Source organism: Nanorana parkeri, unplaced genomic scaffold (assembly GCF_000935625.1).
Source record: "Nanorana parkeri isolate BGI_ZX_2015 unplaced genomic scaffold, ASM93562v1 scaffold1170, whole genome shotgun sequence".
Lineage (NCBI taxonomy): Eukaryota > Metazoa > Chordata > Amphibia > Anura > Dicroglossidae > Nanorana > Nanorana parkeri.
In genome coordinates, this window is record NW_017307438.1 from 198396 (window position 1) to 210741 (window position 12346).

At 47.8% G+C, this 12346-nt stretch overlaps 2 protein-coding genes across 4 annotated transcripts in view; both read left to right on the forward strand.

Annotated features, from left to right (window-relative positions):
* The window catches only part of TRNAU1AP (tRNA selenocysteine 1 associated protein 1), a 6411-nt gene extending 5188 nt beyond the window's left edge, over nt 1-1223 (forward strand). The window contains 1 exon segment of the mRNA XM_018568314.1: nt 984-1223. Coding sequence (XP_018423816.1) covers nt 984-1159 — 176 coding nt within the window. The 3' untranslated portion in view covers nt 1160-1223.
* A 3441-nt stretch (nt 1224-4664) lies between these two features.
* Nucleotides 4665-12346, forward strand: part of PSMC4 (proteasome 26S subunit, ATPase 4) — a 12709-nt gene continuing 5027 nt past the window's right edge. The window contains exons 1-6 of one of the 3 annotated variants that reach the window (XM_018568310.1): nt 4665-4777; nt 7958-8056; nt 9887-10073; nt 10923-11069; nt 12002-12111; nt 12206-12299. In XM_018568310.1, coding sequence (XP_018423812.1) covers nt 4736-4777; nt 7958-8056; nt 9887-10073; nt 10923-11069; nt 12002-12111; nt 12206-12299 — 679 coding nt within the window. In that variant the 5' untranslated portion in view covers nt 4665-4735. The remainder of the gene's footprint in view (nt 4778-7957; nt 8057-9886; nt 10074-10922; nt 11070-12001; nt 12112-12205; nt 12300-12346) is intronic. The other 2 variants (XM_018568312.1, XM_018568311.1) reach the window with 2 other exon arrangements.

Genomic DNA, 12346 nt, shown 5'->3' on the forward strand with positions numbered 1-12346 from the left:
AACTCGGCGAGGAGTCTGTAGAAGGTAAAGCCTGATCTCGGCTGTGTTTCAGTTAGCATATGATTTAAATATAAACAAAAGAAAGAATTGTTAGGACGGAGGTGACAAGTACGAGTATAACGGAGTCTGTAGCAATCTGCAAAATGTAACAATGCTGATAAAGTTTTTTTATTTAAAGACAGATGTAAGTTTTATGTTGGTAAATGCATTTAGGATGCGTCATAACCAAAAGGTGTGCCAAGTCTTACCATTCATTCTCTTCAGAAAGCAGCCACAGCCTGAGTAGAGAAGCCTGTCCCCTGCCAGCATATGTTTTGGACCACTGCAGAGTGCTCTGCTTGCACACTGAGAGCAAGAGTCCTTCTCTGTAGCACGCTGGCAGGGGACAGGATTTTGCACTCAATTGGTTCCTTTTAGAAAGCAGCCACAGCCTAAGACCATGAACACCTTTGTTTTGATACAACTGGAATATGCTTAGCTTATTTAAACTGACTCGGGAGGCCCCACCCACTACAGACTGCCTGCAGAAGGGGGTGGAGACGAAACCAGTCACCCTGCACAAGGCAAGAGAGCGGCAAGAGAGCAGCAGTGACCGGTCTTTATTACAGGAGGGGGCGGAGACAGTCACCCTGCGCAAGAAAAGAGAGCAGCAGTGAGCGGTCTTTATTACAGGAGGAGGCGGAGACAAGACCAGTCACCCTGCACAAGAAAAGAGAGCAGCACTGAGTGGTCTTTATTACAGGAGGGGGTGGAGTCAAGACCAGTCACCCTGCACAAGAAGAGAGATCAGCAGTGAGCGGCCTTTATTACAGGAGGGGGCGGCGTCAAGACCAGTCACCCTGCACAGGAAGAGAGAGCAGCAGTGAGCGGTCTTTATTAGAGGAGGGGGCGGAGTCAGGACCAGTTAGATAATTTCAGCAAACACAATCTCTTGAAACAAAATCTTTATTGTAAATGTCTGAAGAGCGATGACCGCTTACAAGCGTCCTCTTTATCTTCTTCCCTTACAGATCCCATCCCCCAGCTGGACGTGAACGAGGCCAACAACGAGTTCATGGCACAGAGCGAGGAGCTGTACGAGGCTTTGATGGACTGCCAGTGGCAGCCGCTGGACACCGTCACCTCCAAGGTCCCCTCCGAGGTCCCCTCCGAAGCCTGACCGCCTCCATATTGGCCCCGCTGTCCTATAGACTGTGCTCTGCGTTGTATCCCCTTATGGGGAGCGTTCATTTTGTTAAGAATAATTGTGTATATAAAGCGAATCATTTGAACACATTTTGATATTTAATATTAAAAATATTCCTTTTTTTTTTTTCCATTTTATTTTGCAGCTGTTTATACATTTGTATCCATCTAAAAAGTCGTCTTCCCCGTGTGCCGGTCTCTGTGTTCTTACGATTGGCTCAATGCCTTTTCTATAGGGTGGCAGGACCGCAACACGTATGTAAATGGCGCGGTCCTGAAGGGGTTATACCAATAGCCTGGTACTGTTCTTTGCAGCTGTCAGCTTTGGGTGGTCGTGCAGCTGCCCGATCACTTGTATGCAGCTTCAGCGTGTGTCCCCACTCTGCCACCAGCTATATCGGGCTCAGTGCGGGCCCCGAGACTGGCACGGCGGGTGATGTGCTAATCTCCCTCTGATCCAGCTGCTGATCTCCCCTCTGCTCGCTGTCATCGAAAACAAGGATTTCATCACGCCCGGTGCCGCTCTCATTTCTCTGCCTGCTGTGGCCGGAGAAGCTGGTGACATCCAAATGTGTCCCACCTTGGCGGGCCCTTCTCTTCCTTGTGTTGGAACCCTAACAGGGGCAAAAGATCTCTGCGTCATCAGCTTCAGTGGGCTCCACAGGGGACTAATAGACCCCTGATGTCACTTCCTGTTTCAGTGTTACATTTCTTCGGCTGCTGTGGCCAGAGAAGAAGCTGCTCAAGTACGATCTCTGCTTCAGTGGGCTCCATAGGGGACTAATAAACCCCTGATGTCTCCATAAAGCTGGCTCTGCTGTCCCCACGACTGGGCACATCTGTACCTCGATCGGAGGGAGATCAGCACACTTCCAGCGGCTGCCCTCCCCTCGGATCGCTAAAAGTGGAAGCGATGTGTATTGCATCACTTCCTGTTTCAGTGTTCCATTTCTCCAGCTGCTGTGGCCGGAGAGGAAGCTGGTGACGTACAATATCTGCTTCAGTGGGCTCCATAGGGGTCTAATAGACCTCCATAAAGCTGGTCCTGCTGTTTACTGGACTGGGCACAACGGGTTGGTGTTCTGTACCTCGATCAGCACACTTCCAGCGGCCTATCTCCCCTCAGATCACTGAAAGTGGAAGCGGTGGGTATTGCATCACTTCCTGTTTCAGTGTTCCATTTCTCCGGCTGCTGAGGCCGGAGAAGAAGTTAGTGACGTACAATCTGCTTCAGTGGGCTCCATAGGGGTCTGATAGACCTCCATAAAGCTGGCCCCCAGACTTGGCACATCTGTATCTCGATTGGAGGGAGATCAGCACGCTTCCAGCGGCTGACCTCTCCGATCACTGAAACAGGAAGTGGTGTGTATTGCATCACTTCCTGTTTCAGTGTTCCATTTCTCCGGCTGCTGTGGCCAGAGAAGAAGCTGGTCAAGTACGATCTCTGCTTCAGTGGGTTCCATAGGGATCTGATAGACCTCCTTAAAGCTCGCTCCCCCGGACTGGGCACAACGGGTCGGTGTTCTGTACCTCGATCGGAGGGGAGATCCGCACGCTTCCAGCGGCTGACCTCCCCACCGATCACTGAAACAGGAAGCGGTGTGTATTGCATCACTTCCTGTATCAGTGTTCCATTTCTCCAGCCGGAGAAGAAGCTAGTGACGTACAATCTGCTTCAGTGGGCTCCATAGGGGTCTGATAGACCTCCATAAAGCTGGCCCTGCTGCTGAAACAGGAAGCGGTGTGTATTGCATCACTTCCTGTTTCAGTGTTCCATTTCTCCGGCGGACATGACCCTGGTAACGTATGATCTGTGCTTCATCAGCTTCAGTGGGGGGTAGAGAGGTGACAGTAGGGGGTCTAACAGACCTCTGACGTCTCCATAAAGAGGACCTGTCACTGTGTCGGTGCAATCACATAGGGGAATGGTTGTTAGATTCAATAGCAATAAAGTGTAAAAAAAAAGTTAAAAAGTCCCCCACCTCCACCTACGTACAAATCCAACAGGATGCTGGTGACATAATTGACCTTATAGCTCCACGTGGCCATATTTGGTCACTGACCTATAACGGGGGTCGGCAAACTTCACCCCACCAGCAGTGGGGAAACTACAACTCCCATTATGCATCTGCCTTTTTGAGTCATGCTTTTGCCTGTCAGTGTCTTGCAGTACCTAATAGGATTTGTAGTTGCACCACAGCTGGAGGGCCGGAGTTTGCCTACCCCTGACCCGTAAGGTTGTCACCAGCCCCTTTCTTTACATGCAGCTGCAGGGTGGAGAACGCCCCGTCCGCAGCTGATTGGGGCTCCACTGACATGCTGTCTTCTAGGGTGACAACAGGGACGGGGGCAAGGTGTGTTGTCACCCTATAACAGGAAGTGCCTGAACAATTCTGATCGATGATGTCATATTTTAGTGAATGGGTTTACATCTACTCCACAGGCCCCGCAGACGACCATGGCCTCTGGTGCGCATTGTGTGTTCTGATCATGTGACTGGTTCTCTTGTTGGAGGTACGTCACATATCTCCTCCAAGTGGTGTAGGCGGTGCGCATTCATCCGCACGCGGGCCGCGTCCGTCTCCCGTAGGTACGTCACGTGTTTCCAGTTGGCTGATTCCACACAGTGTGATTATATCCCCCGGCTGGTGGGAGCGCTCTGTACTTATATGTGACGTCCTGTCATAACAGCAGCAGATGTGACAGTACGATGTCATGTATCCCCGCCCACCGCGCCGCCATTTACTTATAACCTGTTCATCGCCAACACGCAGAAGCAGCCTACTATCCAATCGGACGGCCCTGGTTCCAGGTACATGATGATCCCCCTGCCATGTCCGCAGTCTCTGACCATCTCCTGTAATATGTCAGCAGTCTCTGACCATCTCCTGTAATATGTCAGCAGTCTCTGACCATCTCTTGTAGTATGTCTGCAGTCTCTGACCATCTCCTGTAATATGTCTACAGTCTCTGACCATCTCCTGTAGTATGTCTGCAGTCTCTGACCATCTTCCATAGTATGTCTGCAGCCTCTGACCATCTCCTGTAGCATGTCTGCAGTCTCTGACCATCTCCTGTAGCATGTCTGCAGTCTCTGACCATCTTCTGTAGCATGTCTGCAGTCTCTGACCATCTTCTATAGCATGTCTGCAGTCTCTGACCATCTTCTATAGCATGTCTGCAGTCTCTGACCATCTTTTTCAGACCATTGAGGATGTTTTCCACTACATCCTGTCTTAGTGACTCAAATGGAATTTAGGGGTGTTTATCTCTCTAACCTTCCTCTCCTGGTGACCCCTTTTATATTATTGGGCATTATGTTGTCGGTAACAGGAAGAGATGACGATTCTCTTTCCATACAGGAGCCAGCACAGCCCTCCAGCCCACGTGACCCGCGCTCGCCCCCGTCCCTCCATCGCTCACAGACAAGAACAATGCAGCGGCAACCCACGTGACTCCTCACACGGCTCCCCCTCTCGCTGACGTCACCGACCCGGCGCCGGAAGTAGTCAGTATTGACCGGGACCGCAGTGACACAGTGAAACGGAGAATGGAGGAGATCGGGATCATCATAGAGAAAAGCGGCGCACAGGTACGGTGTGGAAATATGGCGAATCTCTGTAGTCATGTCCATCCTGCCGAGGCTGTTCTACACCCGTCCCCGTACTCCTGCCATTGAGGGAACTACGGGGCCCGGGAAACGGTACTGGGGGCCGGATAATCCCCCCAGGGACCAGCATAGGGCTCCAGGCTCATCACTTCCAACATGGCTGAACATGATATAACGCAGTTATGAAGTCAACCCTCCTTCTTAGGTCTCAATAGCCCACCATACACTATACAGTCCCAGCGTACAATCTCCTTTAACCCCTTCATGACTGATGCCTGTTTTTTTCATTTTTTTTGTTTACATGTTATAATCCACATTTTAGATCTGCAAATTACTTAAAACCCCCAAACAATATATATTTTCTGAAAGCCGAGACCCTATAGAATAAAATGCTGGCAGTTGCAAACTTTTATGTTGCACGATATCAGCGCAACTCCTTAACAAATCCCAAAATGTAGTGAAAAATGCACTTAAATGCCCCAAAACGCAATAAAATACCTATTTTTAAAAGTGTGCAAGATGAGCTAACAACAAGTAAATAGATACACAGCACACCCAGGTTAAAATTTGTGTGTGCCCGTGAAACTGCACCCCAAAAAGTCCATAGATGATGCTTTAAAAGCCCCCACAGGTCATCAGTTTAGAGATGCGCGTAAATACTGGCGTATTGGGGGGGCCTTTTCCGACCCGTAGAAGCGATCTGGCGGCAGCTGAGCCTCCAGAATCGCTTCTACTGTAAAGTCGACAGCCGGCTTTACAAGTTTAAACAGAGTCCCGGGGTTACCAGCCGCCGGGAGTCTGTTTAAACGGCCCAGTAGCGTCCACTGTACATCACTGTTCATGAAGGGGTTAAGATGACATCACCATGTACAATCTCCGTTAAGATAGCCATAGACCATACAATCTGATTGTACAGTCTCCTTTATGTCAGCCATACATGATGTGGCGCTGGGGCCTCCCTGATTGGATCCAACTTGAATGGACTGTCCTGGTAATATGTGGTTTTGGTAAATCTAAAGGTGCCCATACACTGCACGATTATCGTACGATAATCGTATGCGATCGGGTTTTCGTACGATAATCGAGCAGTGTGAACGGAGACGTGCGACCGTTTCTACTGTACGGTCGCACGTCTTCTGTCGAACCAGCATGTTCGAAAACCAGCCGGGAATCGTACGATTCTCGGCTGGTTAGAACGGTGCTCGGAAGATAAATGCTGAACGGGCCGGTGTGCGCACGCGCACACTGCCCGTTCAGCATTGCGGTCATCGGAAGCCCGCCCCTCAGGGGGGGGGGCTTGCGATGATCGAGAGTGCGATCTGCCTGTCCAAGATAGGCAGATCGTACGTTTTTTTAATCCCTTTACAACCATCGCAAGACTAAAGTCTTGCGATGGTTGTAGAGTGTATGGCCACCTTTAGGCAGATTGTACCGTCAGATTGAATAGTTTATGGCCAGGTTTGGATTTGCTAACGACTGTACCTATCTATAGCTGCCCCGCCAGTTCCCCAAATAACATCACCCCTCCCACACAGCTATTTACTTCGGCAATATAAAGGGGACCTTCCCTGAAAAACGGAAGATCCACTTCCCTGCTGTGCACACAACAATGTATAAATAAAGATTTAACAAAAAAAAGAAAAATACCCGTGTCCCGGATTCCGGGCGGTGCTAGTGTCACACACACTAGCACCCCCACACACACACTTTTGGCCGCTGAGAATGCAGCACTGCAATGGGCAGCGGTAATGAGCGATGACATCACCCGAACCTCCCAGAAGACGGGACTGGGGCAAGTTTTTTTTTTTGTTAAATCTTTATTTATAATTTTGTATGGCTGGTGGGGAGCAGGGAAGGGGATTGTATATTTGTCATTGAAGATCCACTTTATATCGCTGCAGCAATTATCAGTGGGGGTGGGGTAATGTTTTTTTGGGGACCTGGGGCAGCTCTATATGCTGCTAAAGGTGTTCACAAGTGTCAGACCGAAGCCAGACGTGGCCGGATTTCAGGAAGAAACAGATGGCGTTCAAGATGTGTTCACTGTGCAGTCACATTGCATTCACATCAACTTGACCAACAGACGTAAGAGAACCTGTCACTGTGCTCTGGATGACAGATTTATTTTAAAGTATATGTAAAGGCAGCGCTGAGGGTTTAGACCAGGGGTTGGCAACCTCGACTTTCCAACTGCGGTGAAACTACAAATCACATCATACAATTGCCTCTGGAAATCATGCCTGTGGCTGTCAGTCTTGCAGTGCCTCATGGGACTTGTAGTTCCACAACAGCTGGAGTGCTGAGGTTGCCCTCACTTCCCCTGTCAGGTTTTTATTAGGGATGCACCGATACCACTTTTTTAAGACCGACTACAAAGTACCGATACTTTTGATCAAGTACTCGCCGATACCAATTACCGATACTTTTTCTTCAAAGGACCAGGTCACATTTGTTTTCTAAAGCAATACAAACTAATGATTTTAGGTCAGTTTCTTAATATTATGATTCCTGAGATGACGAGGGAGCATGACGCCGGCTTCCCGGCCAATCAGAATGCCGGGCGCTGCGTCATTACACGCTACCCGGCTTCCTGATTTGCCACAAGTGACGAGAGAGCACGGAGCAGTTTCCCAGCCAATAAGGAAACTGGGCAGCGTGTAATGACGAGCTGCCTGGCTTCCTGATACAGGAAGTACTTGTGCTAGGTATCGGAGCATTTGGAAGAGTACGAGTACTCACCCAAATACTCGGTATCGATACCGATACATCCCTAGTTTTTATAGCTGCCTGTGTCCTCGTTCGGGTAGATGAACCATCTCTGAACATCAGAGTCACCGGGAATGAAAGTAACGGATTAATCCTAAATATTGTCAGCAGAACGGGAATAGAGGGGAAATCTTCCAACAGAGACGCTTGTTCCCATGACACTGTCCCTCTCTTGACATTGGAAAGATGTCCTCTCACTTCCTGTTGAGTCTATAGGACAGGAAGTAATGGGCAAGCTCCCTAATGAGACGCAACTGACAAAACAAGAACCGGCAGCAGATCTCCCTCTCCCCTTCTCTGTCCAGAATGAAAGAAAAGGTTTTGGCTTCAGTTATACTTCAGATGCCTTTTAAACGTGTAAATGATGTTTATATTTCCTATTTTTCCCTCTTCCAGGATGAAGTTCCTTCCCTGGTGTCTTCACGTCCGGTCACGGCTCTCTCTTTCCTCGGTCCAGAGCCGGAAGATTTGGAGGATCTGTACAGCCGATACAAGGTGAACGCTCCCTGAACTCTCACTGCAGGATCCTTGTGTAATACTTGCTTAGATTTGTGTATCACATGTATATTTTGCTGGTAGGGACTTAAAGTGTTTGTAAAATCCTTATAACTCTCCTAATCATTTTTATGATTTCTCTGTGCCTTTCATTTTTTTAAATCAAATGTTCCTCTTATCAAAATCGCGTGCTGATTCTTCCAGTCAATTGGACCTTCTCATCAGTGGCAGTGACCTGCGGACTCATAGATCCTCTGCAGTGTAGCAGCCACCGCTGCGTGCATGCTCCCAGTCCATGTGTGCTCACGGCTAACTATGGGGTCTGGTCTTCCCTGCTAACCACACTATGGGCAGCAATTGCTGCAGTGTCGGTCTGATGCCTTACAGACAGCCCATGTTGGCAGCCATTCCTCCCACAGAACCCAACCCCGAGCTGTGGATGGACAGTGATGCTGTAAATAGGGAGTGTATAGAGATGTGAATCATCCCTATAACTCTGCCTACAGCATTATGATACTTCCCTGGAAGCCACGCCTCCGAGACCACCTCAAGCTATAGATGGACAGTGATGCTGTAGATTGGGAGTGTATACAGATGTAAGTCATCCCTATAACTCCATCTACAGTAATAAGACGCTTCCCGGGTCACCATTGGGGTACAGAGCTCCTGGAATACTCTGCAGAAGCCCCCAAGCATGATGATGCTTCCCTGGAAACCACGCCTACCAGACCACCTCAAGCTGCACATGGACAGTGATTCTGTAGATTGGGAGTGTATACAGATGTAATTCATTCCTATAACTCCATCTACAGTAATAAGATGCTTCCCAGGTCACCATTGGGATACAGAGCTCCTGGGTTACTCTGCACAAGCCCCCAAGCATGATAATGCTTCCCTGGAAGCCACGCCTCCCAGACCACCTAAAGCTGCAGATGGACAGTGATTCTGTAGATTGGGAGTGTATACAGATGTAAGTCATCCCTATAACTCCATCTACAGTAATAAGACGCTTCCCAGGTCACCATTGGGCTGCAGAGCTCTTGGGATACTTGGGAGAAGCCCCATAGCATTCCTTTTTTCTGTCCCTGCCCCCATTCTACAGAGGTGAAGCCTGGAGTGATCACACAACCCCAGTAAAAGATACAAATAAGGTATTTGGAAGAGGTTTAGTGAATTATATTGACAATTATTATCTAAGAAATGTAGGCAAATATATATTTTTTTACCATGCAATGACTACTGTTACGTTAATAAATCTCTAGCTTTTAAGATGAGAGCAGCTTAAGACTAGTAGCCAGTGAAATCATTTAGACCTTGTGCAGGACCTGATGAACCTTTACCCAATCAGATCCCTAGAAAGTTTACAGGACTGAGCCAACAAACAGCCAATATAAGCATGGGGACATGCACAGGACCGGGCTAACTGATGGCCAACCAAAACCATCACAACTTTCATTTTAAAGGAGAACTATGGGGTCAGGGCTTTTCCCCATAGTTCTCCTAAGGGTCACGGGAGAACACAAACTAGCGTCCTCCCGTCACCCAAAGCTCAGTATATAGGGAGCTACAGCTCGTGCTATACTGAGACGCAGCAGCCGGGACGGATCCTGACAATACTGTCTGGATCCACCCAGCTGCGGGATTGACAACTGGCTCTGCCTATCCACGGTATGTGTTCGCTCACTTCCCGATCTACTGAGCCAACCTGTGACAGTTTCATTATCACAGGTCAGCTCAGATTATGAGGCTGAGTGAAAATCACTCGCATCATAGTTCTCCTTTTTAAGTTTTTCAAAATCTTCTTATTTTTAATTTTTTTTCCTGTTATAGAAACTGCAACAAGAGCTGGAGTTCCTCGAGGTTCAGGAGGAGTACATTAAGGATGAGCAGAAGAACCTGAAGAAGGAGTTCCTCCATGCTCAGGAGGAGGTGAAGCGTATCCAGAGTATTCCTCTGGTCATTGGGCAGTTCCTGGAGGCGGTGGACCAGAACACGGCCATTGTAGGATCCACAACTGGTAGGAAATCTGTCCTGTATTTGTTCACCAAATATCCCGATGTAATGTCACACGACTTTTTACTGGTATGATTTTACATTTTTTAATAGTGGTTTTTGTAGAGTTTGTAGATTCCTTCACTAGTCTATAAATCCTACACCAGTCTTTCTCAAACTTTTTACCTTGGAGGAACCCCTGAAATAATGTTCATGCCTTGGAACCCCCAGCTCCTGTTACAGCTACAACTCCCAGTACATTAGTGAGATCAGCGTGAGAGGTGCCCTCTAACGTTGGAGGTCAAAGGCAATAGAGACCCCCTCTTATATTGACCACCAGTGGCAGAAGGGCGCCATTTCAATAGTGGACCGATAGAGGTTCCTCCTTACATTGGGGGTCACTGGGAAGAATGCCCCCTAAAAACAGCTAAAAAGTTCAGTTGTGTCATTGGTTACTTATCTGTGAGTCAAGAGCAAAGGCTTTACCGGTCCCGCATTGCTGGTTCTGCAGAGTGACGTCAGCCCTGCAACAGGTACTAGAGGTGGGGGATCATCTTGACACTGCTTAAAGAACCCTAAGGTCCCAAAGAACCTTAGTTTAGAAAGACTGTATTTTATGACTTCATTGCTGTGCTGTATGTGTATAGGCCAATGCCTTGGCTGGTGCTCGTGCAGAAAGTTTCAAAAAGAGTAACGATTAATCAAGAAATTAATCGTTAATTTGCACAGCCCTAATATATATATATAACTTTGACATTTCCTTTGACGTACTCTCTTGCTTTGAGATTTAGCTGATTTGCTCCAAATTAATTTGCCCACGTCAGAGAACTTTTACTTGTGCGGGTTTATCTGACTGTTTGTATTTCCTGTGTAGGTTCCAATTACTATGTCCGGATACTGAGCACCATCGATCGGGAGCTGCTGAAGCCAAATGCCTCCGTCGCTCTTCACAAGCACAGTAATGCCCTGGTAGATGTTCTTCCCCCAGAGGCCGACAGCAGTATTATGATGCTGACATCAGGTAACTGTCCATCGCTTGACACCAAAAATTAATTTCCTGCAAAAGCTTTGTGGTGGTTGTATTTGGGGGCAGCTGCTGGCCAATCCTACACTAGTTACATATGATTTTAAGACTCGCAAGTAATAGATACGAATCCCCAGAGATGATCTCTATCCCTCCCTTCAGTTTTGCACAGTGGTACCGGCTCCTGTCCTGGACTGAATTTGCTTCCTCTGATTTCACTGCACACTGTGAGCTTCAGAGCATTAGCAACTGAGCTCTCTCTGAACTCTGCTGTAGGAATGGCCAAAAATCTGCCTTTATGAGGGGTGGAGATCACAGGCAATAGTAGAACAGGTAAAGCTGGTGTTTTATTAGCTAAAGCAGATAAAATAATGTACTGATAAATCAAGAGACCAGCAGCCAAAACTGGGAGTGGAGAGGGATTGGAACACCAGTCAGGTTTTAATTGCTTTCTGTGTCCCCATTAGGGAAATTCATTCTATTTGTTCCGGTGACCGTTAGCACTGAAAGTGGGGAAAAAAATCCCAAATTTTGGGTTGTCATCAGAACAGGAATAAATGGGAAATCATCCAATGGGGACCCTAGCTCTGGTGACCCTACTGACAACCATTTCCCTCGCTTTGGAGGGATTGTCCTGTGGCTATTGGACAGGAAGTGAAGGGAAATGTATTCAGTGGCACATAGATGGTTTAAAAAAAAAAAAAAAAAAGATGACGGGTTATAACCCTCCCTTACTCCAAAACTGAAAATAAAAGGTTTGGCTTCAGTTTTATTTTTCGGAGAGAGAGCGCCATAGCACACCGCAGGCTCTACACCTCGGCTTGTATTTATTGAATGACTCGTAACGGTCTCCCCTCTACACTATAAATAGCCTCCTGAGCACATAACCAGTCCTTGTCAATAATGATCCTGTGCCTCTTCTTCCATAGACCAGAAGCCGGACGTCTTGTATTCTGATATCGGAGGTATGGATATCCAGAAACAGGAGGTGCGCGAGGCTGTGGAGCTGCCATTAACACACTTTGAGCTCTATAAGCAGGTAAGATTTGCTCTGAGCTGAAGAGGGGAATTAATCCCCGATCTTATAACTGATTATGACACCAATACCAAACTGGCTTTCCATTACTCTGCAGATTGGCATTGACCCACCCCGTGGGGTGCTGATGTACGGGCCCCCTGGCTGCGGGAAGACTATGCTGGCCAAAGCTGTGGCTCATCACACTACAGGTGAGTGTGTGTATGTATGTGTGTGTGTGTATATATATATATATATA